General features: G+C 34.9%; 1 protein-coding gene across 3 annotated transcripts in view; it reads left to right on the plus strand.

The window, feature by feature from the left end:
- ATG4C (autophagy related 4C, cysteine peptidase) overlaps positions 1–26,137 on the plus strand; it is a 73,247-nt gene that overhangs the window by 20,592 nt on the left and 26,518 nt on the right. For all 3 annotated transcript variants that reach the window (XM_008577671.1, XM_008577672.1, XM_008577673.1), the window contains exons 3-7: positions 3,989–4,072; positions 13,754–13,987; positions 16,491–16,818; positions 19,352–19,422; positions 24,137–24,273. In XM_008577671.1, the coding sequence (XP_008575893.1) occupies positions 3,989–4,072; positions 13,754–13,987; positions 16,491–16,818; positions 19,352–19,422; positions 24,137–24,273 (854 nt within the window). The remainder of the gene's footprint in view (positions 1–3,988; positions 4,073–13,753; positions 13,988–16,490; positions 16,819–19,351; positions 19,423–24,136; positions 24,274–26,137) is intronic.

Genomic DNA, 26,137 nt, shown 5'->3' on the forward strand with positions numbered 1-26,137 from the left:
ACATTAACTAGTAGAATGAGGTAGGAGTGATGCTGTGTCAATTCCAGGCCTAGCCATTAAGAGATGACTTCTGCTTACTCTGTTTTGGAGCTCCAAACTGTTAAGTAACCAGTTTAGGTACTCTGCTGGAGAAATCACATGGAGAGGCCACACAAAGAGGAAAGTCCCTGAGACTACATGAGAGAGAGGGTATCAGCTGACTCAGTTGAGCCTCTCTGATTCCCAGTACATTGGAGACTCGAAGCAAGACCAGTGGAAAAACTACTCAGTTGAGCCCAGGCCAACTGACAGAACTGTTTGAAATAAGAAAAAAAGTTACTGTTTTAAATCACTAAGTTTAGAGTAGTTTGTTAAACAGGAATAGATAACTAAAAACACTTCCTCAGCTCATTTCTTGAATTTTTTTTTTTTTTGTAATTGAGGGGAAATTGATGTAAAGTAAAATGGATGTTTCTTAAGTATACCATCTAAAGAATTTGACACATGTATACACCTGTGAAACCAACAATCCTATCATTACATAGAAAATTTTCTTTTTCCAATAAAGTTTCCTTATGCTTCCTTTTGGTCAGTTCCTACCCCTCATGGACAATTACTCCTCTGCATCAATTTATTGAATAGCCAGTTTGCCACATATCCAGTTTGTAAAATGTACTTGCTTTTCTTAACTTGTTTAGTTTTATTTAATTAATTTTTTTCATTTAGAAATCATAACAATATTTAATTTCTTTCTTTTTTTTTTTTTTTCCCTTTCTGTCTTTTTTCGTGTCTGGCAACGGATCGCAACCCTCAGTGTCGCGCCCGTACCGGACTGGGACTGGCAATGGGATCGCAACCCTCGGTGTCGCGCCCACACCTCGCTCAGCCAGTGAGCGGGAACCGGTCTGTATGTGGGATCCTAACCCTCGGCGGGAGCGCCATCGCACTCCCAAGCGGCGCACTGTAGCAGTGCGCCACCGGGCCGGCCCAAGATAAACACTCTTGAGGACCAGAAATATAATGTGATGAGCAGGGCTGAAGCTCTGGGTTTGCAGAGCTCTGGGTCTTTAAGTCAACACGGGCAACAAGAATTGGATTCTTTCTGTGGGTAACAGAAAATAAAAATATTTCATACTGGTCTGAAGCTAGGCTCATGACTGAAGCCAGGGGTGAATATTTAATTTATTTCTGTTCTACCTGCCTGGTATGATAGGTACAGATTTAGGAGGAAGGAGGAGATTGAGGAATAGAATAAAAATATATTCTTGAATATGAACAATTCTGATGAATATATTCTTAATATGTATAAGAACAACTTATTCATAGGAATACTTCTTATTCATGGCTTTTTCCTATGCCCGAAGCTCTATTATCCACTGGCTCTATGGTTTTTATAGCCTTCATATTTTTCCTTTCTCTGCCTCATCGTATCCTGGTTCAGCATCAGTGAGATGGGACAGAGATAAGTGGTAAATTTCTTATAATGCAAAAGATAAGATGAAAATTGGTCAACTAAAGCTTAATAATTAAAAGAAAAAAGTACATTCTGTAGATTAGTCATTTGGCATATGGGTCTGATTCAGCTTCAGCATGCCTTGGAAAAGAGAAAAATGGTTGGACCTTGTGAGAAGTCCTGAGTCCTCTTATGCACCTAGCTTCATGGAGTATTAAAGGAAGTCAGTCTATTATGAGGAGTTAGGCCCCGCCAGAGTCTGCATAGGGAATAGAGTAAGAGAGAATATGCATGGCATGATTGATGTTTGAACTTTAAAGCACTATAATCCTGTGCTCTTGTGAAATGTGGACCCTTGCAGTGCCTCAGGCTCTGACCAATCAGACTCACAGCTTTTATTTTCTTGAGGAAGGACTGGTGATTGGTAAGAGGGAGTAGGTAGAAGGTAAAGTATAGGAAGAAAGGGAAAAGTTCCTCTTTAAAGATTGTTTCTTTTTATGTGAGCTTGTTTTTATTAAGTTCTTATGAATTGCTTTGGAAATTCTGCCTTTCGGGGATTAGAAGCATTCCAATACAATACTACTAACATTTCTAACACATAATGTATGTGAAGCTCGTAGCCTTGTTCTTCATGTATAATAAGTGGTCAGTAAATACTAATTTCCCATTGGAGTTTAGAGAAGAAGATCAGAGCCAAGTGGTAAAAGGAAAAAATGGCTTAGAAAAGTATGTTTGAACCAGAAGAAGTAGAATTTAGATGGCTGATATTGGGGAATACATTGTTGTCAGGGGATAGCATGAGCCAAGTAGCAAAGCCCACTTTGAGTTTAGGTGAAGGGTAGTGGGAAATATGACTATAAAGGTAATTTGTATCATATTGTGGAAAGTCTTTAGTATGCTTGAGTGGTTCATAATAAATCTAAGTAACGAATAATTGAGGATTTTTTGTTTGTTTTGGGATAGCTGGCCCCCTTCCAGGGATCTAAACCTTTGACCTTATTGTGATAACACTGCACTGTAACTGATTGAGAGGATGTTTTTTGAGCAGAAGAGTAACTTAACTGATCAGAGCTGGGCCACAGGGAGATTAATTTTTCAGTAATATATGGTATTTGCTATAGTGGGGAAAGACTGACTGCAGAGAAACTGTTTTGCAAAGTATTGCAGTAATTCAAGTGAAGCTTAATGAAGCCAAGTTAGTGTATTTGACTTCCCATTCTCCTTTATCATCAAATTCAGACTCGTGTCATCTTTATTATAAATACATATTTTATTTATTTGCATACTACATTAGGGAGCCCTTTTATAGAAATCACCCCTTTTAAACTTTTTAAGAACTCTCTTAAATATAAAGGGCAGATAATCTACTTAAGACTAGACCCAAGTCTTGTGGACTCCCAATTTCAGATTCTTTCTTTTTATACACTCTTGCATTTTAAGCCTACCATCAGTAGTCAGGAATTTCATATACAGTCAGCCCTCTGTATTCTTAGGTTCTGCATCTGTGGATTTAACTAACCGTGGATCAAAAATATTTTTTTTTTAAAATTGCATCTATATTGAACATGTACAGATTTTTTTTCTTGTTATACAGTATAATTTTCTAAACAATCCAGTATAATAACTGTTTATATAGCATTTACATTGTATTAGGTATTATAAGTAATCTAGAGATGATTTAAAGTATAAGGAGGATGTGCGTAGGTTATGTGCAAATACTCCACCATTTTATATGAGAGGCTTGAGCATCCTCAGATTTTGGTATTCATGGGAGGTCCTGGAACCACTCCCCATGGATCCTGAGGGACAACTCTACTTGGGAATATTCAGGATGTAGCTGGCATGTGCTTTTCTCGGAAAATTCAGAATTATTAATGACATCTTGAAAAGCCAAAAAATACTACCTTTTAGATAGTGACAATTTAGTAGGAAGAAAAAGTTGGAAAAATTAGAGTTTGCAGCTAAAGTTGGGGGTTGAAGGTTGGGAGGTGGAAAATTGGGATGAAGATGTCTGAAAACTTTATACAGCTCTTTCAGAATCCTCATTTGGCCAGATTGATGAAGTTATAACAGGTTTCCCTAGGAACTTTCAGAAATCCACTTTTATCATGAGTGCTAGTCTACTGTGTGATTATTTTCCTGAAATACTTCACTGAAATATTCAAATTCCGTAAGCCTTTTGATTATTTATGATGGAAGGAAACACAAGAAATTGATAACATTTATTGCCTTTGGGAAAAGTGGTTGGTATCAGAATCTGAAGTAGAATTTGTACCTTTTGAATTTTGTATCGTAAGAACATTGTGACCTGTCTGAAAATGAATTAAAATTAAAGTTTTCTTTTTCTTTCTCATGCTCTTTAAGTGAATAGAATGTGCTTTATTTGAAAGTACCATAAATGGCCTGTGTTTTCAGTTTATTCTCCAAATATTTTGCAACTCTTAGAAAAAAATGCACGTCATGTGATAATTAATGGTTTGAAATAAAAAAAAATGCTGCTAGACTTTTAGTCTGAAATCTTTTAATTGCAAAACATTTTTTTCCTTTTTTCCTTAGGTTGGGTGTTGAAAACAAAGACATATTTTAGTAGAAATTCCCCTGTATTATTGCTTGGAAAATGTTACCATTTTAAATATGAAGGTAAGTGCTAAATTTGTAAACCATTTAAAAATCTTTGTAGAAATTCATTGTGTAACTTTTTATTATTCTATACCCGGATTAATCTACTTTTGGCATATTTCTGTTAAGTACCTGTTATATAACCCATAATATATTACCATATAGTTTGGGTTTCTTGTGAACTATGTGAGGATAAGGATCATATATATCATCTTTTGTTATATTACTCATAGTTTTGAATTTATAGTGTGAGTACTAAGTAAATATTATTTGAATTGATATATTAATATGATATTTTTTATCACATTCTCTGATACTTTTTTTTTTTTTTTTGACTGGTAAGGGGATTGTAACCCTTGGCTTGGTGTTGTCTGCACCACGCTCAGCCAGTGAGTGCACTGGCCATCCCTATATAGGTTCCAAACCTGCGGCTTCAGCACTACCAGCACCACAGTCTCCCGAGTGAGCTACGGGGCCGGCCCATCTGATACTTCTAATTATTATCATATACTTTAAAGTTATCACCTTAGTTAACCTAAAAATGGTAATTTTTCCAGTTCTTAACGATACTTGAGTATATGAAATTATTGACTTTATTTGATGTTTCTGAACTTCCACATATACTCATTCTTTCAATAATTATGTTTTTAAAAAATAATTTACACCACTTACTGAGTGCCAGGCACCATGCTAGGCTCTTCAGGAAATATCTTTAATTCTCACAACAAGCCTACAAGGTAGATTTTAGTAATCCCATCTCATGAATGTGAATGCAGGAGCTTAGAGAAGTTAAATAATTTGTCCAAAGTCACATGGGTATTAAATGGCAGAGCTGAAATTTGAACAAAGACTATGTTTTTTATACTGCTGTTCTTTTTAATATATGTCTTTGCTTGGTTTTGTGTGTGAGAGAGAGAGAAAGGGAGAGAGGGAAAATGTGTTTGAGAGTATGTTATCAGCAAAGCTTTTATTCATTTTTGCTTGACCGATTTTGTTATATTATTTATCAGCAATTTTCTGTAACCTTGTAAGTGGCTTATATTAATAATAGCCAACATTTATTGAGCATTTATAATGTGCCAGGCTGTATTGTAAGTAATTTACATGTACTAAGTCATTGAGTCTTCACAACAATCTTGAAGTATGAGTAAGAACTACAAATCAATTTGAAAAACACAACCCAAGAAAACTGAGTCAAGAAAATGAACAGGTGATTTTTAAATAGAAACTTGAATGGCCAAGTATAAGAAAATGCTTATCCTAGTAATAAGGAAAATGCAAATTAAAGTGAGATATAATTTCTTAATTATCAGATAGGCAAAAATTTAAAAGTTTGATGATACCAAGTATTAGTAAGGATAAAAAGAAATAGGAATTCAAACACTGCTGGTGGGAAGATAATTTGGTACAGCCTCTTTGTGAGAAATTTGAGCATACTTAGAAAAATCAAAAATGTATGTAACTTAGGACCGAGCATTTCTACCTTTCAGTATTTACCCTAAAGAAGTTTTCTGTATGTGTGGAGAACACATGTACAAGAATGTTTATTGTAGCTTCTTTGAAATAACAAAAAATTGGAAACAACTTAAGTATTCACAGGTAGAGAATTAGATGAATAAAGTTATTTCATTCATTCCACAAATATTTACTGAGAACTTACTAAGTGCCAGGCACTGGGGTTACTGATGTAAGTATGGCAGACACCATCTTTACTCTCAAAGAACTTTCTGTCCAACAGATTGAAACATTAAACAAATAATTACAAAATAATTAATCCTATCATGATATTTGTGATGAAGCACAAATACAGGCTGTTATAAAATTATAGAGTGAGATCAAATCAGAAAGAGTGCTATTGGATGCAAATAAGCAGAAAGTCCATTTCAAAATGGTTTAAACAATAAAGGGATTTATCATACACAAGCAGAAGTCCTGAGGTAGGGATGGCTTTAGGTGTGTTAAATCAGTGCCTTATGACATCAAGGACCTATATTCTGTCCATTTTCCCACTCTGCTAATCTCAGCATGCTGGCCTTATCTTCACCTAGTGTTCCTTATAGTAGCAAGTATAGGAGATATGACATAATCCAGTGGAAGGACTTTTTCTTCTTTGTATTACTTATTATAAGTACTTAATTTTTATTATTTTATTAATTTTATAATAAAATAATAAAAGTTATTATTAAGTCCTTAAAATATTAAGGACTAAAATTACTAAGTCCTTAAAATATTTGAAAGAACTATTCATACATGTAGAAGATAAAAACCTTGATTTTATCCTTTCAAGTCTACTAATAAAACTGTACTCAATGTAAGAAATACATTATGAGAATCTTAAAGTCTGTGTGCTTCTGTATACCCATAAAAACTATCCTGAAGTGTCCTTGATTATTTAGTGTCTCTTGTTTTTTATATTTTTGTAAATGGAATCATGCTATATTTTGCTCTGTGACTTGCTTATGGCTTTCAAAGTTTTATTTTTGAGGTTTGTCCATGTTGTTGAATGTAGATCTAGTTTATTTTTACTGCTGCATAATATTCCATTGTGTGAATTGCCACAAATTATTCATTCCACTGTTGATAGACATTTGGATTGCTTTTAGTTTCTTCCCATTATAAGCAGTGTATATAGTACATTCATGTATGAGTACTGTTGTGGAAATTAGACTATATTCTCAGAAGTTTTGGAAATAGAACATTTGCTGTTCACTAATAGTATCTATGTGCTGGAAAGAATGAGGGGAGTTGACCATTAGTCAGAAGAATATCTCATTTCTGTTTTTATCACCATTTTATGTATTCTCCTTTTCTAATGAGTATAACCCAAAATTATCCCCTTACATCTTTCCAGAAATTGTTTTGGATCCACAGATATTGTTTTGGATCCTTGTACTTAACAGCACACAAATTTAAGTGAGTCAAGTAGAATTTTGAAAACAGGAGGTAACGGTAAATGAGGTCACACATGCATTTGAAAAGAGATTCAAATATACATTTTGAAAATAAAGGGGGTCTCAGCAAACAAAGTAAAGAATAAAACAAGAGGAGTCATTGTAAATATTGTAAAGGGGAGTCACAGTAAACAAAGTAAGATCAAAGGGATTTGTAGTATTTGTTCAGAAGAACAAAGGGGAGCATGAAATGGAAAGAATAATGTATATTAAGGATATTTTTTGTTAGTGGAGTTTTTAAACTTTTAGGTTACATGACATCAAGGTCTGTTGATTGTTGGGGGCTAATTTCCCTCTTCTGTGGGTATACAAACCTAGAATATTTAAAGATTTTTGAATCTTAAAACTGATATTACTTTGGTAAATTTCTAGTTCATAACACTTGTCCTGCCTTGCCAAGACTTTCTTTGTTGTCTCAACAGAAATATAATACTCTATTCATGTCATTTAAGATATTTTAATGCTGACGTTTTCTCTTTGTCATTTATGGACTCATAGCTTTTCACATTTTCCCTTTGTTGGTTGACCTCATCCAGTAATCTCCTTTCGATGCTCAAATCGTCTCCACTTTAGCCAGTGGAAGGTCCTTTGCGATTGACTTCTTTGTTTTTTAACAAAACCTAATTAATGATGGAAACTCAGTGCTTTCTTTCATAGTAAGGTGTTCAAGCCCACTTTGTACTTAGCCTTAGATATAAAATTAGCCATTTCCCAGTGAATTTATTTTAGCTGAAAATAGCATTAGAATAATCTGAGAGCAAGGCATTGTAGGGCCAACATTGCCCCTAGGCCATTTCAGTGAACAGATCTAGAGCAGATAAATAAATATTTTCAGTGTTTTTCTTAAAAAGGCATGAGTTCATATTATTACTTCCTATCCAGTTCTAACTGGATCATTTTTCTACTTAATTTCTTGATTCCTCAGTTAGTACCTGTATTAGTCCATTTCTGTTGCTTATGATAGGATATATGGAATTGGGTATTTTATAAAGAAAACAAAATTTATTGCTTATAGTTTCAGAGGCTGGGAAGTCCAAAGTCCAAGAACACATCTGGTGAAAGCTTTCTTTGGTGGTGATTTCAGTGATGGCAGAATGGCAAGATGATGGAGCAGAGAGCACAGAGAAAGATTCTCCTTTCTCTTCTTTTAAAGCCCTGAGAACCATGACCCTGATCACCATTTTTAATCCATTCACTGTGGCACGGTCCTACAATCTAATCACCTCTTCAAGGCTCCACCTTTCAATTACCATAATAGGATTTCCCACCCTCTTAACAGTCACAGTGGGAGCCGAGTTTCTAATACATAAAACCTGGGGGACACAATTCAAGCTTCAGTGAGTTTTGGAGGGACATAATTCAATCTACTTCAGTACCTTTTTCGATTATATAGAAATTTTCTAGTAGTTCCTTTCATTCTGCTAAGGATTTTAGTGAGGTTACTTTAGCTGGAGTCACTCATCTCATTCTCTGTGGCATTTATCTGATGGATAGTTTTGTTCATTTGTCTCAATTCTCTTTCCTTTTGAAGGCATTGACATTCTGATATCTCACAGGTCTAAGTGCTTAGAAGATGGTGGCCTTCAGCTACAGTGGTTTTATTTCACCACTCTCTGCGTCATCTATAATGAATTAATTTATACTATTAAATAAGTACAAGATTCTTAAACTTGATTCTGCCTCTATTATTTAATTTCTGATAATATAAGGACATGTTTGCAAAAATTAGATTATTTTAACAATGCTAAATGTGTTCTGATCTCTCAAGCTTTTAAATTTATCTTGCTACCTTTTCTGAGCTGTAAACTCCTTTCCCTATATTATGCAATTTTTCCTTCCCAGTTTAAGATATCATGCTGTACCGTGATATCAAGATTTATAGAATAGGGGCTGGCTGGCTAGTTCCGTTGGTTAGATTGTGGTGTTGTAACACCAAGTTCAAGGGTTTGGATCTCCACACCAACCAGTCCCCCTGCCCCCCCCCCAAAAGATTTATAATATATAAATTCAAACAGTCCTCCTAGTATTATCTTGAGCAAATACCAGAATTTAAACAAATTTTTGTAGGGTATCTGTGAGCTATCTGTGAGGAAGACAGTTCTGGATTTGATCTTATTTTCAGTAAGTCTCATTTTCCCACAGATACCATAGCCCCATCTGGCTAGGATTTTTCTGGGTTTTCTCTTAGATGATTGAAGACATCATGGGCCTGGGAGCCATTAAGGAAAAACTGTAGTTTGGGGGTTATCTCTAGTATGCCAATTGTATCTCAGAAACCAAAATGATTTAACATATATCATTGTGGATTTGTCTATTTTCCCCTGCAGTTTTATAAGTTTTTGCTTCATTTATTTTGAAACTCTGTTATTAGATGCATAAATATTTAGGATTATTATGGTCTCTTAATGAATTGATTCTTTTGTAATTATCAAATGACCTTCTTAATTTCTGGTGATTTTTTTTTACTCTGAAATCTACTTTGTTTAATATTAATATAGCCACTTCAGCTTTCTTTTGCTTAAGGTTGCATGGTACATTGTTTTCCATTCTTTACACTTAACCTATTTGTGTTTTTATATTTAAAAATGTGTTTCTTGTGGGAGGTAGATAGTTGGGTCTTGCTTTTTTATACAATCTGAAAATCTCTGCCTTTTAGTTAAGGTGTCTAAACTATTTACATTTAGTGTTTTTATTGATATTGTTAGGTTTAAATGTATCATCTCATTATTAGCTTTCTATTTGTTAGATCAGCTCCCTTTCCCTCTTTTTCTACCTGCTTTTGGATTGAGTATTTTTTACGATTCCATTTTATCTCATTTATCATATCTAGAAGTTCCATATTATTTTTTAATCTTCCATGTTTCTACTTACTTTTTTGAACATATGGAATATATAGTTGTAATAACTTTTAATGTCCTTGTAGTAACTTTTAGTGTTCTTGATTGCTAATTCTATCTTTTATGTTAGTTCTGGGTCAGATTTGATTCATTGAATATTCTCATTTTGTTTTGTGGTTCCTACTTCTTTGCATGACTGGTAATTCCTGATTAATTGCCAGATACTGTGTCATTTACCTACTTGGGAGCTGGATACTTTTATATTCCTATGAGTATTCCATTGTGTGACTATACCACACTTTATCCATTTCACTCCTGGTGGTCATTTGGATAGCTTTTAATTTTTGGCAATTGCTAAAAGCCGTCTTGTGAAAATTCTAGTACATGTGCTTTGGTGAACATGTGTATGGATTTTCATTCAGTATATATTCCTAAGAATGTAATTGCTGGGTCACAGGGTATTTATATGTTCAGCCTCAGTATATACTGCCAAACAGTTCTACAGAATAGTTGTGTCAATTTGTATTCCTACCATGTTTGTATGAGAATTCTGCTTACTCTCACCTCACTAATACTTGGTATTTTTATCTTTTTATTAGACCCACATTTTGATTTTAATTTGCATTTCTCAACTGATGAAACTGAGCATATTTTCATATGTTTATTTGCCATTTGGATATGTATTCTATTAGATTATCTGTGTTTTTCTTATTAATTCCTACATCTTCTTTATATATTCTGTATATGACTCCTTTTTTGGACATATTTATAGGAATGTATTCTCCTACTCTGTTAGTTGCTTTTTTTTTTTCCTTTTTGTCTTTTTTCGTGTCTGGCAACGGATCGCAACCCTCAGTGTCGCGCCCGTACCGGACCGGGACCGGCAACGGGATCGCAACCCTCGGTGTTGCTCCCACACCTCGCTCAGCCAGTGAGCGGGAACCGGTCTGTATGTGGGATCCGAACCCTCGGCAGGAGCGCCACCGCGCTCCCAAGCGGTGCACTGTAGCAGTGCGCCACCGGGCCGGCCCCTTTTTCACACACTTTTGAAGAACATAGTTATTAATATGGCTAGTTAACTTTTTTGCCCCTTAAATGGTTAGTGCTTTTTGTGTTCTGTTTGAGAAATCTTTGCTTACTTTAAGATATGAAGATTTTTCTCTCCAAGTATTTTGAAGCTGTTATTTGTTTGTTTGTTTGTTTGTTTTTTTCTCTCTTTGGTTGTGGATTTCATTTTATTCTGCTTAGAATTAATTTTTCTTAAAAATCTGAACAATATCAGCCACTTTTAATTATACCTGTTCCCTATTCTTTCTAATCTCTCCTTCTGCATCTTTGATAAATCTTTCTTTCTTTCTTTTTTTTTTTGTCTTTTGTCTTTTTCCGTGTCTGGCAACGGATCGCAACCCTCAGTGTTGCCCCCGTACCGGACCGGGGACCGGCAACGGGATTGCAACCCTTGGTGCTGCTCCCGCGCCTCGCTCAGCCAGTGAGCGGGAACCGGTCTGTATGTGGGATCCGAACCCTCGGGCGGGAGCACCGCCGCGCTTCCCAAGCGGCGCACTTATCCAGTGCGCCACTGGGCCGGCCCTTTGATAAATCTTTCTTTTTCATCTTTTTTCATGTCTCTGAAGTTCTTTGGTTTTTCATATTTTTTATTACTTTGTCTCTTTGTGATGTGTTGAGTAATTTTTTTTTTTATTTCTTATTTTGGTTCCCTAATTGTCTCCTGAGCTGTGTGTAATTTGCCATTTAATACTACACCAAGTTTCTATTTTCGATTATTTTTCATTTCTAGTAGTACCATTTAGTCATCTTTCACATGTGCCTAGTCAGTTTTAATAGTCTGTTTTCTATTTTTGCAACTTTCAATACTCTTCTTTTTAAGACACACATACTTATTTTATCCCATATTTAATAATTACAGTAACTGTACTTTTTTTTGAGAGTTTGTTTTTCTTCTGATTATGTCTCATAGTAGCTTGTTTCATTGCGATTTTTGATGGTGATAATCAGCCTTGACTCAGGTCCCAGTATTATTAGCAGTTCTTTTCTATTTCCTTTATCAGCTTTCTTTCCCGTTCTTTGTGGTGGTTCTTTTAGACATTCCCTGTTCTTCATAAAGCTCTCATCACAAAAAAACAAAACAAAACAAAACAGAAAACCACCTACCTCCTTTGATTTCATTTATCTTATATTCACCTCATCTAGCAGGGGCTGAATTCTGTTTGATGCTGAAGATATGGAGGTACATAAGGTAAACATATTCTTTCTCCCCTGGAGTACTTGAAATCTGAAAGGGAGGCAAATGTAGGTAGGAATTTATGGATATAATTAATTAAGATTATGACAAAGTCAGTCAAAGAATGGAATGGGGGGCAGTATTATAGTGGAAGGCCAACAGGACAACAAAGTTCATTTAGTACTAGCAGTTTCCCAGTAATATTTAGAGTAAGTATTAAGAGGAAACTAGATCTTAAGAGGATAAGTAATTAATCATTTCTCCATTGTAGGAAATTAGGAACTATGTGTTTGGCAAGCCACAGGAATGAGAGCTAAGACTTATGCGCTATTTTATCAAATTTTATATGAATTTAAATGTCTAAAGTGGGAAATTTGGACATATTTGTATTGCCGTGTTCAATTTCCCAGGCACTCTTATTTGTAATTAACTTCAAATTGTACATAATATTGACAGAAAGTCATTGGTATTTGAGGTTTGGCATTCATTTGTTTCTTATTGAAACTACATGCTGCAACTTAGCTCCATTAAGCTGAATATATATTGAAGTTAGGGTGATGTAATTTTTTCAGAATGCATTAAAGAGAGGAATAGGTGCAGCAAGGATGAAGAATAAAAGCATGATAAAACTTGTTTAGCTCTAACATCCTGCAGATGGGTATTGGAAATTGACCTCCTAGGAATTGAGAGTTGTAGGCAGATTTATCTACGTACCCACCCATCTGCCCACCCAAACCAATAAACATTTTTATTAGAATCTATTTGTGCTAGGCCTTGTGCTGCATGCTGAAGTTGTAAAGATGACTGAGACTTTTTCTCTGGGAGTCATCAAATAATGGTAGTTAATTTTGAGCTCTAATGTTTTGTAAACAATTGGGCAAATAATGGCCATAGCTTTCGCATATAAATTGTATTATAGAAAATCAATTTGGAAAAGCCTTTAAAAATGATTTACGTGGGTGGCAACAATTTTGAAAAATCATATTTGAACTTAGAGGGATAATTGTATTTTAAGAATTTTATATTCTTACTCTTTAGCTTGTTAGTTTTGATTTTATAATTTGAGTATAAATATTTATGGCAATACAATGTACATATTTGGTTTAAGAACTAGTTTATGTAAAGATGTACATTTTTACATATTGACAAATTATAGCTTTTATTTGCAAGTCACATTTCAGAGAGTCTTAATATATATATCCTGAGCCAAATGAAGTAAAGAGAAATTTTTATATTATCCCCTCATCAAAGAGTTGTTTATATATAGAATATAAGATATTCTTATTAACAACTTAGATGATAATACCTTACATTAGTTACCTGTACAATATACAGTGTACATTTCAGCATTTATTCTCATTTGATTTTCATAATAGCTTGGTTAGGCAGTATTAGGTTTATCTTCCTTTTTAATCAAGAAAAAAAAAGATTACAAAGATTGTGATGTACTCCCTATCTTAATATAGTAATGGTAATATATTACCATGTTGACATTTCTTTGGTTATCTTTATTTTATTTTATTTTAAAAAATCTTTCTTTTGGTGTCTGGCTGGTAAGAGGATCTGAATCCTTGACTTTGGTGTTACCAGCACCATGCTCTAACCAAATGAGCTAACTGGCCAGCACCTTTTTGGATATCTTTAGATTATAATTTATATGTTTATTTTGTAGATGAAAATAAAATGTTACCTGCAAGATCAGGATGTACAATAGAAGATCATGTAATTGCAGGAAACGTAGAAGAATTTCGTAAAGATTTCATTTCTAGGATATGGCTAACCTACAGGGAAGAATTTCCTCCAATAAAAGGCTCAGCTTTGACAACAGACTGTGGTTGGGGCTGTACATTGAGAACTGGCCAGATGCTGTTGGCTCAAGGACTCATCCTACACTTTCTTGGTAGAGGTAAATCAAATCTCTGTTTTTTGTTTTTGTTTTTCAGTTTGAGTTCCAACTTGCAAACTGCATAAAACTCCCAAAGGTTAATTTCTTGACTCCCTGATGTTTTCTAAAGTTATAACTAATCTAGCATATTACATTTTTATTGAACTGGGTCCTATATAACTTATCTTATATGTAAACTTTCACGATTCATCTTTTGAAAATACAGGTTAAACATACTTACTATTCTTGGTTACCACCATGAATTCAGTCAGTTCAATTTTTAGTAGCCTTTGGATTTCTTTGTTGTTATTATTTCTTTCATTTCAGTTAATCCCTAAGTTATCTCTAATTCAGCCTAAGTCCTGGGCAAGTAAATAGCTGTGACATTGAAGAGATAGTTAATATTTTTAAATCTTAAGAGTTTTATTCTGGTTTCTTTGTTTTCTCTCTGTATATCAGTAATGCTTTTAAGTTATTTTTACTTTTAAAAATATGGTTATAATCAATTATATTAAATTGATTAGGCATATGCTTAATAAGGTTATTATACTTAGTCTTTTAGATCCTCAAAAATGTTATTGATACCTAACTTACATATATCTTTTTTTTCCTATTGTGCCACCTTTCTATTAGTTCTTTTTTTCTTTTTTTTTAATTGAATCATAATTGATTATACATATTTTGGGGTTTTGATGTTAAATGTATGTTGGTCAAATCAATATGATTAGCATATGTATTATTATAAATCATACTTATTCTTTATGCCCATTACCCAATCTTTTCTCATCCCCTTCTCCTTCCCCACCACCTCTGATAACCCTAGATTTCTTCTCTCCTTCTGAAAGAGTAATGGGCCCCGTGGCAGTGATGGCGTGCCTGGTGGTGGGAGGAGGTGTCGGTCCCTGGCTCCATGCCTTAGGACCTGGGCAGGCCCCATGGCAGCAGCATGCCTGGTTGTGGGAGGAGGGGTAGTTCTTTTTTTATAATATGCATATTTGTAGGAGAATTTTAATTTACCATTTTAGGCTAACATATCTGGTTATTACTAAATATTACTAGATTTTTTTAAAGTATTAGACAATATCCCTGCAATACATGGCAAATATGTAGTAATCCTTCTGTGGAGATTATTGATGAGATTAGTTAGAATGTTTATTGAAGAGAGATGTGGATGATGCAAAGAAAAAGAATTTTAAACTGGTTTTCTGAGATGATTTATTTGTAGTCTTGTGTAATCATGGACAAGGATTGGAATATTTTTTACAGTCCTGACTGGGTCTCTGAATCTATGATTTATTTTAACTTAAAATTATATGTATGTTTGGGAACTGTCTTATTATTAAGAACAGTGAAGTAATGGATATATTTGATTTTTTGATATGTTTGCTCTTTTATGACTTCATTTATTAATTCTTCATTTACTAGAAAATTGGTATTAGTCTCTAAACAATGATTAAATTATTCTGAAGAAATGTACAGAAAAAAATATTTTGAAAAAAGTTTAAAATGTTTGTGGTCAGACTTCTATTTTAACATGTAATCAGAACAAAATCTACTTTCTGAAGATATCCTCTCATGAATACGATAATTGTTAGTAAATATATTTATTGTGCTTTCGAGTAGTCAAAACTGGATGTCTGATAAACAGTAAGGTAATGAAATACAGAAGTCTTTATTTCATCTCAGCATTGTGAATGAAAAGAAGAGAAAGAAAAGCATATTACAGAATTGTTCATTTGTGCCTGATTTTACTATTTTTAAATTTTTTTGTCTTTTATTTTGTAATTTTTTTTCTGATTATATTTAATAAATTCCCATTTTAGAAATTTTGGAAACTGCAGTAGAGTCCAGAGAATAATATTATCACTCAGATATGAACGTATTGACATGTTGGCATATTTTCTTTGCTCGCGCCTTTGTTTTTTTTTTTTTTCCTTTTTGTCTTTTTTTCGTGACCGGCAACGGATCGCAACCCTCAGTGTCGCGCCCATACCGGACCGGGACCAGCAACGGGATCGCAACCCTCGGTGTTGCTCCCGCACCTCGCTCAGCCAGTGAGCGGCCGGTCTGTATGTGGGATCCGAACCCTCGGCGGGAGCGCCACCGCGCTTCCCAAGCGGCGCACTATAGCAGTGCGCCACCGGGCCGGCCCGCGCCTTTGTTTTTTTTAACTAGCTTTATTGAGATATAATCTGCATACCGTAAAGTCACTCATTTAAAGTGAATAATTCATGGCTCTTAGTATATTTACAGAGTTCTGCAACTATTACCATAATCTAATTTTAGAACATTTTCATCATCCCCCAGAGAAACATTATTTATACTCATTGGCAGCCATTCCCAGTACCTCTTTATAAGCAGTCATTAATCTACTTTCTGTCTATATATATATTTGCCTATTCCTGAGTTTACTGTTTTAGTTTAGTAACCCATATTACTTTACATTCTACATGCTTATTTTTGTAGAATTATTAAAGTCTAACTATTTAAAAGATCTGAACACCTTGTTTTGGAACTACTATAGCTTGGACCTGGCCTGATGCTTTGAATATTGAAAATTCAGACTCTGAATCATGGACTTCCCACACTGTAAAAAAATTTACTGCATCATTTGAAGCATCGCTTTCAGGGGAAACAGAACTCAAAACCCCAACGATTTCTCTGAAGGAAACAATCGAGAAATATTCTGATCATGAAATGGGAAATGAAATTTATCACAGGAAAATCATCTCTTGGTTTGGTGATTACCCCTTGGCTCTCTTTGGCTTACATCAACTAATAGAATATGGAAAGAAGTCTGGGAAAAAAGCTGGAGATTGGTATGGACCAGCTGTGGTTGCTCACATTTTAAGGTAAAATTATTTTAAAAACTTTCATCCTGTGACAGAGGTCCTCAGGCTCGGAGATATGGATTTTTTCAATGTATATATATAATTGGAACTTTTAAAGTATTGGGTACAGATATACAAGAATTCTTTCTACCCAGGTTTTCATTAGACTACCTTACTGAAATGTTCTAAAAACTAACATCTCTTTCAACCTTGGAGCATGTATAACATTATAGTTTTTTTAATGTTGTGTAACCTGGGGGCTGTAATGTACTGATAGTGTAATAAAATGTAAAGAGCTAAAATTAACATTTTCAGCATTTCTTTGCACACATCAAATTCTTGTGAATTGTAAATGTGTGGGACTATTAATATTATAATTATATCATAGTAAAAGTAAAGGGTCTGTGACATTCAGGGTAGTTAGAAAAAAGTCAAAAGTCAAATTTCACTATACTTCATCTTTTTATGTGCCATTTATTTGGATGTTACTTAAGTTTTTTTTAAAAAAATAATCTCATCTGTGCATGTTTCATTATTATAAACTAAATCATTAATGTGTCATACAAGTATAGCATGTTATGGTAAATTTACTTCATTTAAAATCATATATAAATTTGAAATTATTACAAAGCATTTTTGAATATTAACATGTTTTTGTATTTTATAGGCCAGATGATTACAATTGAAAAAGTATTTGCCTAATGTTATTAGTTGCATTGTTAATAATATCAATTCCAACTTGATATGACATTTTTTTGTTTTTTTTTGTCCTTTTTGAGACCGGCCGCAACCGCTCTCAGCCAGTGAGCGCTGTGAGTGCACTGGTCATCCCTGTGTAGGATCCGAACCTGCGGCGGGAGCACTGCTGCGCTCCCAGCGCCGTACTCTCCCGAGTGCACCACGGGCTCGGCCCAATATGACATTTTTATAAAAGCATAATTATAAAAATGTAGTTTCTACCCTTCGAGATGTTCTCTGTCCCAGGGGTCAGCAACTTTTTCTCTAAAGTGGCAAATAGTAAATATTTTAGGCTCTGTGGGCCTTATAAAAGGTTTCTGTTGCCCAATTTTCTTCTGTTGTTTTTTTTTTTTTCCATAAATCCCTTAAAAGTGTCAAAACCATTCTTTGCTTGCAGCTAGCACAAAAACAGGCCACAGGTTGTATTTGGCCTATGGGCCATAGTTTGCCAATCTTTCTTCTCTGTCTTAGTCTGTTTCTCTTGCTTATAACAAAATACACGAACTGGGTAATTTATGAGAAAACAAAATTTACTGCTTCCAGTTTCTGAGGCTGGGAAGTCCAAAGTCCGGGGATCACATCTGGTGAGGGTCTTCTTTGGTGGTGGCTTTACAGCAATGCAGGGGTCTCACATGGCAGAGAATGGCGGAGCCGAGAGCGAGCTCCTCATGTGCTCTCCTTGTAAAGCCCTCAGAACCATGCCCATGACCACCATTAAACCATCAACTTTTTTTTTCCTTTTTGTCTTTTTTCGTGACCGGCAACGGATCGCAACCCTCAGTGTCGCGCCCGTACCGGACCGGGACCGGCAACGGGATCGCAACCCTCGGTGTTGCGCCCGCACCTCGCTCAGCCAGTGAGCGGCCGGTCTATATGTGGGATCCGAACCCTCGGTGGGAGCGCCGCCGCACTCCCAAGCAGCGCACTGTAGCAGTGCGCCACCGGGCCGGCCCTAAACCATCAATTTAATCACCTCTTTAAGTCCTCATCCTTTGGTTACCATAATAGGATTTCCTACCCTCAACAGTTACAATGGGGATTAAGCTCCAATGACCTCAGGAGGCCATTCAGTCTACTACATGTGGGAACATGAATAATAGGGCATTTTAAGTTAAAGAATTATAAAGATATATTTAAGTGAAATTATTTGTATTTCCACAATGTACGTAATTTCCTTTTATAGATAGGGTTATTATTATTTTTTGCCACATCACGTGCACAATTGAGAACATTATACTCACTTAGAAATATTCTTCAATTTGCAGTTTTACATATAGAATTCTAAGACCTGAAATTAGGAAATTCATTTGTTCAGATCATATAAGTTTTTGAATGAAGGAAAAAAAGTCATGCTGTTGTTTAAAGAACAGGATTAAACTTTCATAAGTGTACCAGAGGAAAAACACAGTAATTCACTCTTACTCGGTAATGTAAGCTACTGTGAAGCAAACCTTGAAGCGCATTGTAATACCACTGGTTAGAAAACATTTAATATATCCTGGCGAGTGGTTGAAAGAAATCCTTCTTTGTGCTGGGGGAGGGAAGGGGACGGTGTACAGCTTTATACCATAGAATTAAAAAAAAATTTTTTGTAACTTATTTTTTAATGTTCTTTGAGTAATTTAGTGTAATATTCAACTTTGAAAATTTAACCTGATTTCTGATACCATTCAGATGATAGTTTTTGACAACAGACACTGTAGGGTTAATAGGAAAGTCAGGAAAATAGTGGCTTTTTTCTCCCTTTTAAATTAAATCTTTGGTTACCAAGTGGAAATGTTAGGACTTTAAAGGATGGTTCTTGTTATTTTTGTAGAAAAGCAGTTGAAGAAGCAAGACACCCTGATTTACAAGGAATAACTGTTTATGTTGCACAAGATTGTACAGGTAAGCAATGTATATAATTCTAATTTTTATCTGTTTTATTTTGTCAGACTTTTTGTATGTGTTTAGCTTATCTTCCCAGTTTTACTGTAAATGATTATGAAGATTGGGCCCATGTCCTACACATTTTTGTACCTGTATGTAGTAGGTGCTTACTAAATATTTCTTATTGAATACATACTGTGAATTACTAGTCGCAATATTAAAATAAATTCTCAGAGAAAATTCCAGCATTTTAAATGACTACTTTAAAAGAGGGAGATGGGAAAATTTAACATAGTTATATACTTGGGCTGCATGTGTGCCAGGTATGATTTCATTGGTGGATGTGTTTCAGGGAAAAGGAAATTCTTAGTTTATCTTATGAGGAACTAAATATGTTTCTTACCAGTGCTTCCGTAAATCATCTAATTATTATGCTGCTGCTGTTCAGATTTTTGCTTTATTGTTTTGGGCCTTCTGATTGATGATTTTGAAACTTTGGGATAAAATAGAGATCTTAATTTCTTAAAAGTATCTTCAAATAAGTTACTTCATGCTGTTAATTTTATTTTTTATAGAAATGCTATTGAGGATAAAATATGTTAATGTTTTGGAAAAGTTAAATAGACTTCAATCACGTTTGATATAGAGTATCTACAAAGTGCTTAAGGTTACCCTAATAAACTGAGTAGTGTTTGTAGTATGGAAGGGATGGCTACCAAATATGCATGCATTTTTATTTGGCCTTTTGTTAAGGTTAATTTGCTTTCAAAGAAGGACAGATAACTGTAATTATAGCCATATGAAGGTGAAAGTTCTAAAGTTTCAGATAAGTTTATAAGTTTTTCAGCTACTATGTTTTTCAGGTAGGAAGTCTTGCAAGTAAAATATGCTGTTAAGAGTTCTAATTAAGCCTAATGATGTGCTTAAACTATTAATTATTAATTAAGCAGTGAACAGTACCAAGTTTCTTGTTATATAAGTGGTTTGTGTAGTTTGAAGTAGTACTTAAAATTTTTACCATTTGTGTTTAAGAATCCTAAGGAGAGGATTTAGTATAGTTTTGATAGACTATAGGATTAGGAATTAGGTGAAGCCAGTTCTATCAATGATTTTTTCCCCTCTACCTTCATTACTGTTTTGAAAGGTTTCACTTTCTGTTTGTTTTACAATTCTTTGTAATTGCATCTATGTATTCCCATGGTTTTAAATACTTAGGACTATGCACTATACACTAGGACTTTTAAAGCTACATTTCTAGTTCTAAGTTAATATGAGATAACTCATATTTTCTGCAGCTCTTCAAATACCTCTACTTAGATATTTTCTACAAACATTTCACATTCAGCATGTTTAAAAGTAAATCTGTCGTTTTCCCTCTATCCCACCCCTTTTTCTTTGTTTTCTCTTGACAAATAGTATCATGTCCACAGGCATACTCAAGGTAGAGCCTACTCATTCTTGACTGTTCTCTTATTGCTTATATCTAGCCAGTCAACAAATGTTTACCAATTTATACTTTTAAAAAATATTCCTGAAGTTGGTTCTCTCTTCTGCACCCTCATTGATTTAGATCAGACACTTGTCTCTAACTTGGACTTTAACTTATTTCCTTGCCTCTCTTCCCTTTTTGATCCATCTGATCAAAAAAAAGTTGATCATGTCTCTTTATTTAAAAATCGGTGACTGCACATTAACTCCAGTCTCAAGTTATCTTAATATAAGTGCATGAAGTCCTTTACTATTTGTCCCGACCTGTGATTCCAGAACCATTTCCCAACACTGTCTTCCATACCCATTACACTAAAGTATTGTCAACCATTAGGCCATTCCTTGCACATGCTATTATTATCTTTTTTCCCCATGCTTTTGCGCATATTAACAACTCTGCTCTGAATGCCCCTTATTATTAGAATGCCTCTTTTTAACTCTTAATCATTCTTCAAGAACATGCTCAAGGTTTACACTGTTGTGGTGAATCCTTTCTCAACTCTCATCAGGCAGGATTAGTTTATTTCTCCTCTGTGCCTTGCAACATTTTGGAAATACATCTATTAAATATTGCACTTGTAATTCACTTGTGATATCACAATGATTGTTAAGGTAGTAGGGGTAAAGGAAAGGCATCAGAATCATTTGGTTGAGAATCACTGCTGTAATGAGCCTCTGTTACAGAGTTGGACTGTGTCTGTTATAGCCCTTACATATGCTGGGAGTGGAGGAAAAACAACAAAACTATTGAGCTAAACACTCTTTGAAGTTAGGATCTTATTCATTTTATACCTCTTTAGCACAGAACATATCAATAAATAGTAGGCCCTTAATAAATGTGTGTTGAATGAAGATGAAGGGTAAGAGACATTTAATGAGGAAGAAATATTGTGGCATTTTTGTAGCTTTGGTTTAGAGTGACTGTGGGAAATGGGGAAGCTGGTGAACAGAAAAATTTGATAGCTCAGTCTAAATTTAGAATTTAAAGAAAAGAACTGTAGCAAAAGTGGCAGAATTTGATAATCAGCTCTTCTGGGAAGAGCCGAAGAGTTTGGTTAAACTGACAGGCAGTGTGGGTGTAAAGTAAGTTTTGAATAAAACCACTTTATTTTGGACAAAAAATAAAATTGTGTCTATATTTGCTTCTACCAAATCCTGCTGTTTTTTCTTGAACTATTCCATTTAGGTCGTCACACCCACCACTCTACCAAAACTGCTTTTATCAATAATTGAATCTTTCTAAACCCAGTGGTCACTTCTCAGTCCTCACCTCATATGATCTGTCAGCAGCATTTGACAGAGTTGACCACTTCCTGCTTCTCCATGTAACATTTTGTTTACTTGGTGTATTAGTCCATTTCTGTTGCTTATAACAAAATACCTGGAACTGTGTACTTTATAAGAAAGTGAAACTTAATGCTTCCAGTTTTGGAGGCTGGGAAGTCCATAGTCCATACAGGGAACACTTACAGTGAGAGTCTTCTTTGGTGGTGGCTTTACAGCAATGCAGGGGTCTCACGTGGCCGAAAATGGCAGAGCAAAGAGAGACACTAACCTCTCGTGTGCTCTTTTTTTTTAAAGCCCTCAGAATCACGCCCCTGACCACCATTATTAATCCATTCACTATGCATGGTCCTATAATCCAATCACCTCTTCAAGGCCCCACTTTCAATTACCATAATAGGATTTCCCACCCTCAATAGTTACAATGGGGATTAAGCCTGGGGGTGGGGGGGGGGAGGTAATCCAATCTACAGCACTTGGTTTCCACAACACTACTCTGCAGGTTTTCCTTCTGCCTCCTTGTCTACTCTTTAACAACACTACTCTGCAGGTTTTCCTTCTGCCTCCTTGTCTACTCTTTAACAGTCTCCTTTGTTGTTTTTCCTCATCTCCTTAATCTCTAAAAGTGTTGATGTCTTAGTGCTCAGCCTTTAGACTTTATCTCTTTTTCTGTCTACACTGATTTGAATTCACCCAGTCATGGCTTTACAATACCATCTGTATGTTGGCAACTCCCAAATTTTTAGGTCAATCCTGGTCCTCTCCCCAAACTCCAGTTTTGTATGTCCCTAACTGCCTACTCAACCTCTCTACTTGCACGTCTAACAAGTGTCTCAAAGTTAAAATGTCTAAAACGGAATTCCCAGTTTTCCCTCCTATGTTTTCCCTCCTCTAGTCTTCCATGTTTTTGTAAATGGCAACTCTTACTCTGTTTGCTTGCACCAAAAACCTTCAAATCACCTGTGATTCATTTTTTTCTCTTATATCTTGCATTTAATAGCAAGTCCTTACTTTATTTTCAGCTATATGAACTGATTACTTTCACCACCTCCACATGACCATCCTATGACTATTTTCTATCTCCACAATACTGCCTTTGTTCAAGCCACCATCATTTCTTGTTGGATAACTGCAGTGGCCTTTTCACTGTTCCCTGTGCTTTAGCCCTTGACCTCTACAGTCTATTAACAAGATAGGAACCAGACTGTTAAAGTGTGTAAGTCAGATGGGGACATTCCTTTCCTAAAAAACTTCAATGGCTTCCCATCTCAATCAAAAATTGAAGGCTTTACATTGGCTTTCCAGAGTATACACAATCTGTCTTCATTCTCCCCTTATCTGTAATTTTATCTCCTAATCTCTTTTCCTATTACCGTATCCCTTGCTCACTTCCCTCCAGAGAAACTGGCCTATTGTTCCTGGAACATGCTAGCTGTGCTTCTGCCTTAACGCATGTGCGTTTGCTGATCTTTCTACCTGGAATGCTCTTTCCCCAGGTTTCTGCATAACTTGGTTTCTTACTTTCTTTAAAATCTTGGCTCAAATGTTGCTTTCTCATAAGACCTTCTTTGACCACCTTATTTTCAATTGCCTCTCCCGTCAGCATTTCCTGCCATCTTTTCTCCCTTTGTTTTTCTTCAGTGCACCTATAAGCATCTGACATAACTTATATTTTACTTATTTATTGTCTGTTTCCCCCATTAGAGTGTATGCTCAATGAGGGAAGGAATTTTTCTCTGTTTTGCTTACTGCGGAAGCCCCAATGCCATATGATAGCTACTCAATAGGTATCTGTTGAATACCTAAATGAGGTAGGTATTTTTAACTTGTTGAAATCTTGATAGTGATGTCAGAGATCAAATGACTGACCAGTGTGGGGAGTGAGAGGGAGAAATATGGTAAAATGTTTCTGAAAATCACTCTTAGAAAATTTAATACATATTCACTATGTTTTTCTCAGTTTACAATTATGATGTAATTGATAAACAGAACACTTCCATGACCTCTGATAATGCAGACGACAAAGCTGTTATTATTCTAGTTCCTGTTAGACTTGGTGGAGAAAGAACCAACACCGACTACTTAGAGTTTGTAAAGGTATGAAATAAGCACTTGATTTTTTTTAAGGCAGTGTTAGCTGATATGACAAACGGTTTGCAATCTTTTTTTGTATTAAATGGATAGTGATGATTTTACAGTGAAGTTTGACATTAGAGATTTTAAATTTCAATATTACAAGATCAAATGTAAGCCGCAGAGCATTTTGTTCTGTAACAAAATGAAAAACAATTAATCTCTGTAACTAATTAAGAAGACACAGGTGCAACAATAATCATAATCTGTAATAAGACTACAGTTTCATTACCTTTATTTGTAATTTTTAAAGTATGTACGTTGGGTTTGTATCCCTACTGGCCAGCTGCCAAAACAAACAAACAAACAAACAAACAAACAAAAAACCAAATAAAAGTATGTACTTTTATTTTTTCATAAAACCAACATTAAACTATATTGATTTAATTATTAAAACAAAATGATGTTCTGCTACTGCTGGGTCAATCTATATAAATAAGGTTATTTATGCAGACAGAAATAACCAAGATAGTATTGGAGGTGGGGTGGGGGTGTCCCCAATTTTTTTTTTTTATATTAACTAGTTGAACCTGTCTAGTTATGTTATCTTGTTTTGGTTGCTAAGGCATTCAGTTGTGATGAAATAACTTTTGAAATACTTAGTTTCTGGTTAAGATTATAGTTTTTTTTATTATTTTCATAGTTTTAATAAAATGCCTCGATTTTTAGTTGTCCATTTTCAAGGCCAGAGATGGAATTCTTTGAATGGAGTGTTATGGGATATATTAATGTTGAAATAAATAGCAATGTTGAAATTAAGTCTAGATCTGTCTTTTATGATTCGGTAACAATTTGTTCTCTACATGAAGCATTAATCCCATATCATGGTCTCTATGTATGTAAGTGGAACATGTATCCTCAGGCTAGATTGTGCTAATTCTAAAAATCTAGAGCAGTTGTTTTCATACTTAATAAATGGAAGTCTTTTAGCTGGTATACTGGCTTTTCTTAATAGTTACTAAAATTTTGGAGGCATACTTATTACTAATAGTTACAATACTTAAATATATTGATAACATATTAATCCCCCAGATAAAGATGGGATTTTCATGTCTGACTTGTGGGTTCTTTAGTAGAGTCACTAGTGGAATCTGAGAAGTTGTGAACCACTCAGTCTAGAGAATCTGTTGAGGGTTTCGGGACATGTTGTCTGTCATCTCTAGGTGGGTCTAACAAATATGAACTGTATTCTCTCTGCCTTTTCTACTACCATGAGGAAATTAGAAACTGATGCAATCTTGGAACTGACTCATTTAGCCAAAGCCTCATTCCTGGTGGAATGGGCTGCAGATGGCTTCAAGGCATGTTTCTTCTGGCTGAGGGCTTTGCTATTTGTTGGTAAGGCTAGTATTCATGAGATGGCAGCACTGCCTCATGCTCTTGAGTGATTCATTGGAACCTGAACCATAGTGAAACCAAGAGTGGGTAAGCTCTTAAAGAGATCCTCAGTATCTAGTATGTAGGAGTTACTCAGTAAATACTTGTTAACTGTCATTTGTCTAACATTTTTCAATTTAAATTTATATCGTTTGTCCTCATAATTGCTAGGAACTGGATTGTCTTTATAAAACAGAAGAGACATAGAGAAGTTAAATGGTATGTTCAAATTCAGATAGCAGACAGGTAGAGAACTTTCTTGACTCTTAGTTCATTGTTTTTCATATTTTCCCTAAAATATGAACTTCTTAAAGTGTAACATTTCCTTGAGCTTCTACTAACTTGATTTACTCTGTAGTCTACTAAAATGAGAGAGCAGTAACTATTGAGGCATTTTAATTTTTTTTTTTTTTTTTTTTGTCTTTTTCCGTGTCCGGCAACGGATCGCAAC

This window comes from Galeopterus variegatus, unplaced genomic scaffold, assembly GCF_000696425.1.
Source record: "Galeopterus variegatus unplaced genomic scaffold, G_variegatus-3.0.2 Scaffold1560, whole genome shotgun sequence".
Classification (NCBI taxonomy): Eukaryota; Metazoa; Chordata; class Mammalia; order Dermoptera; family Cynocephalidae; genus Galeopterus; species Galeopterus variegatus.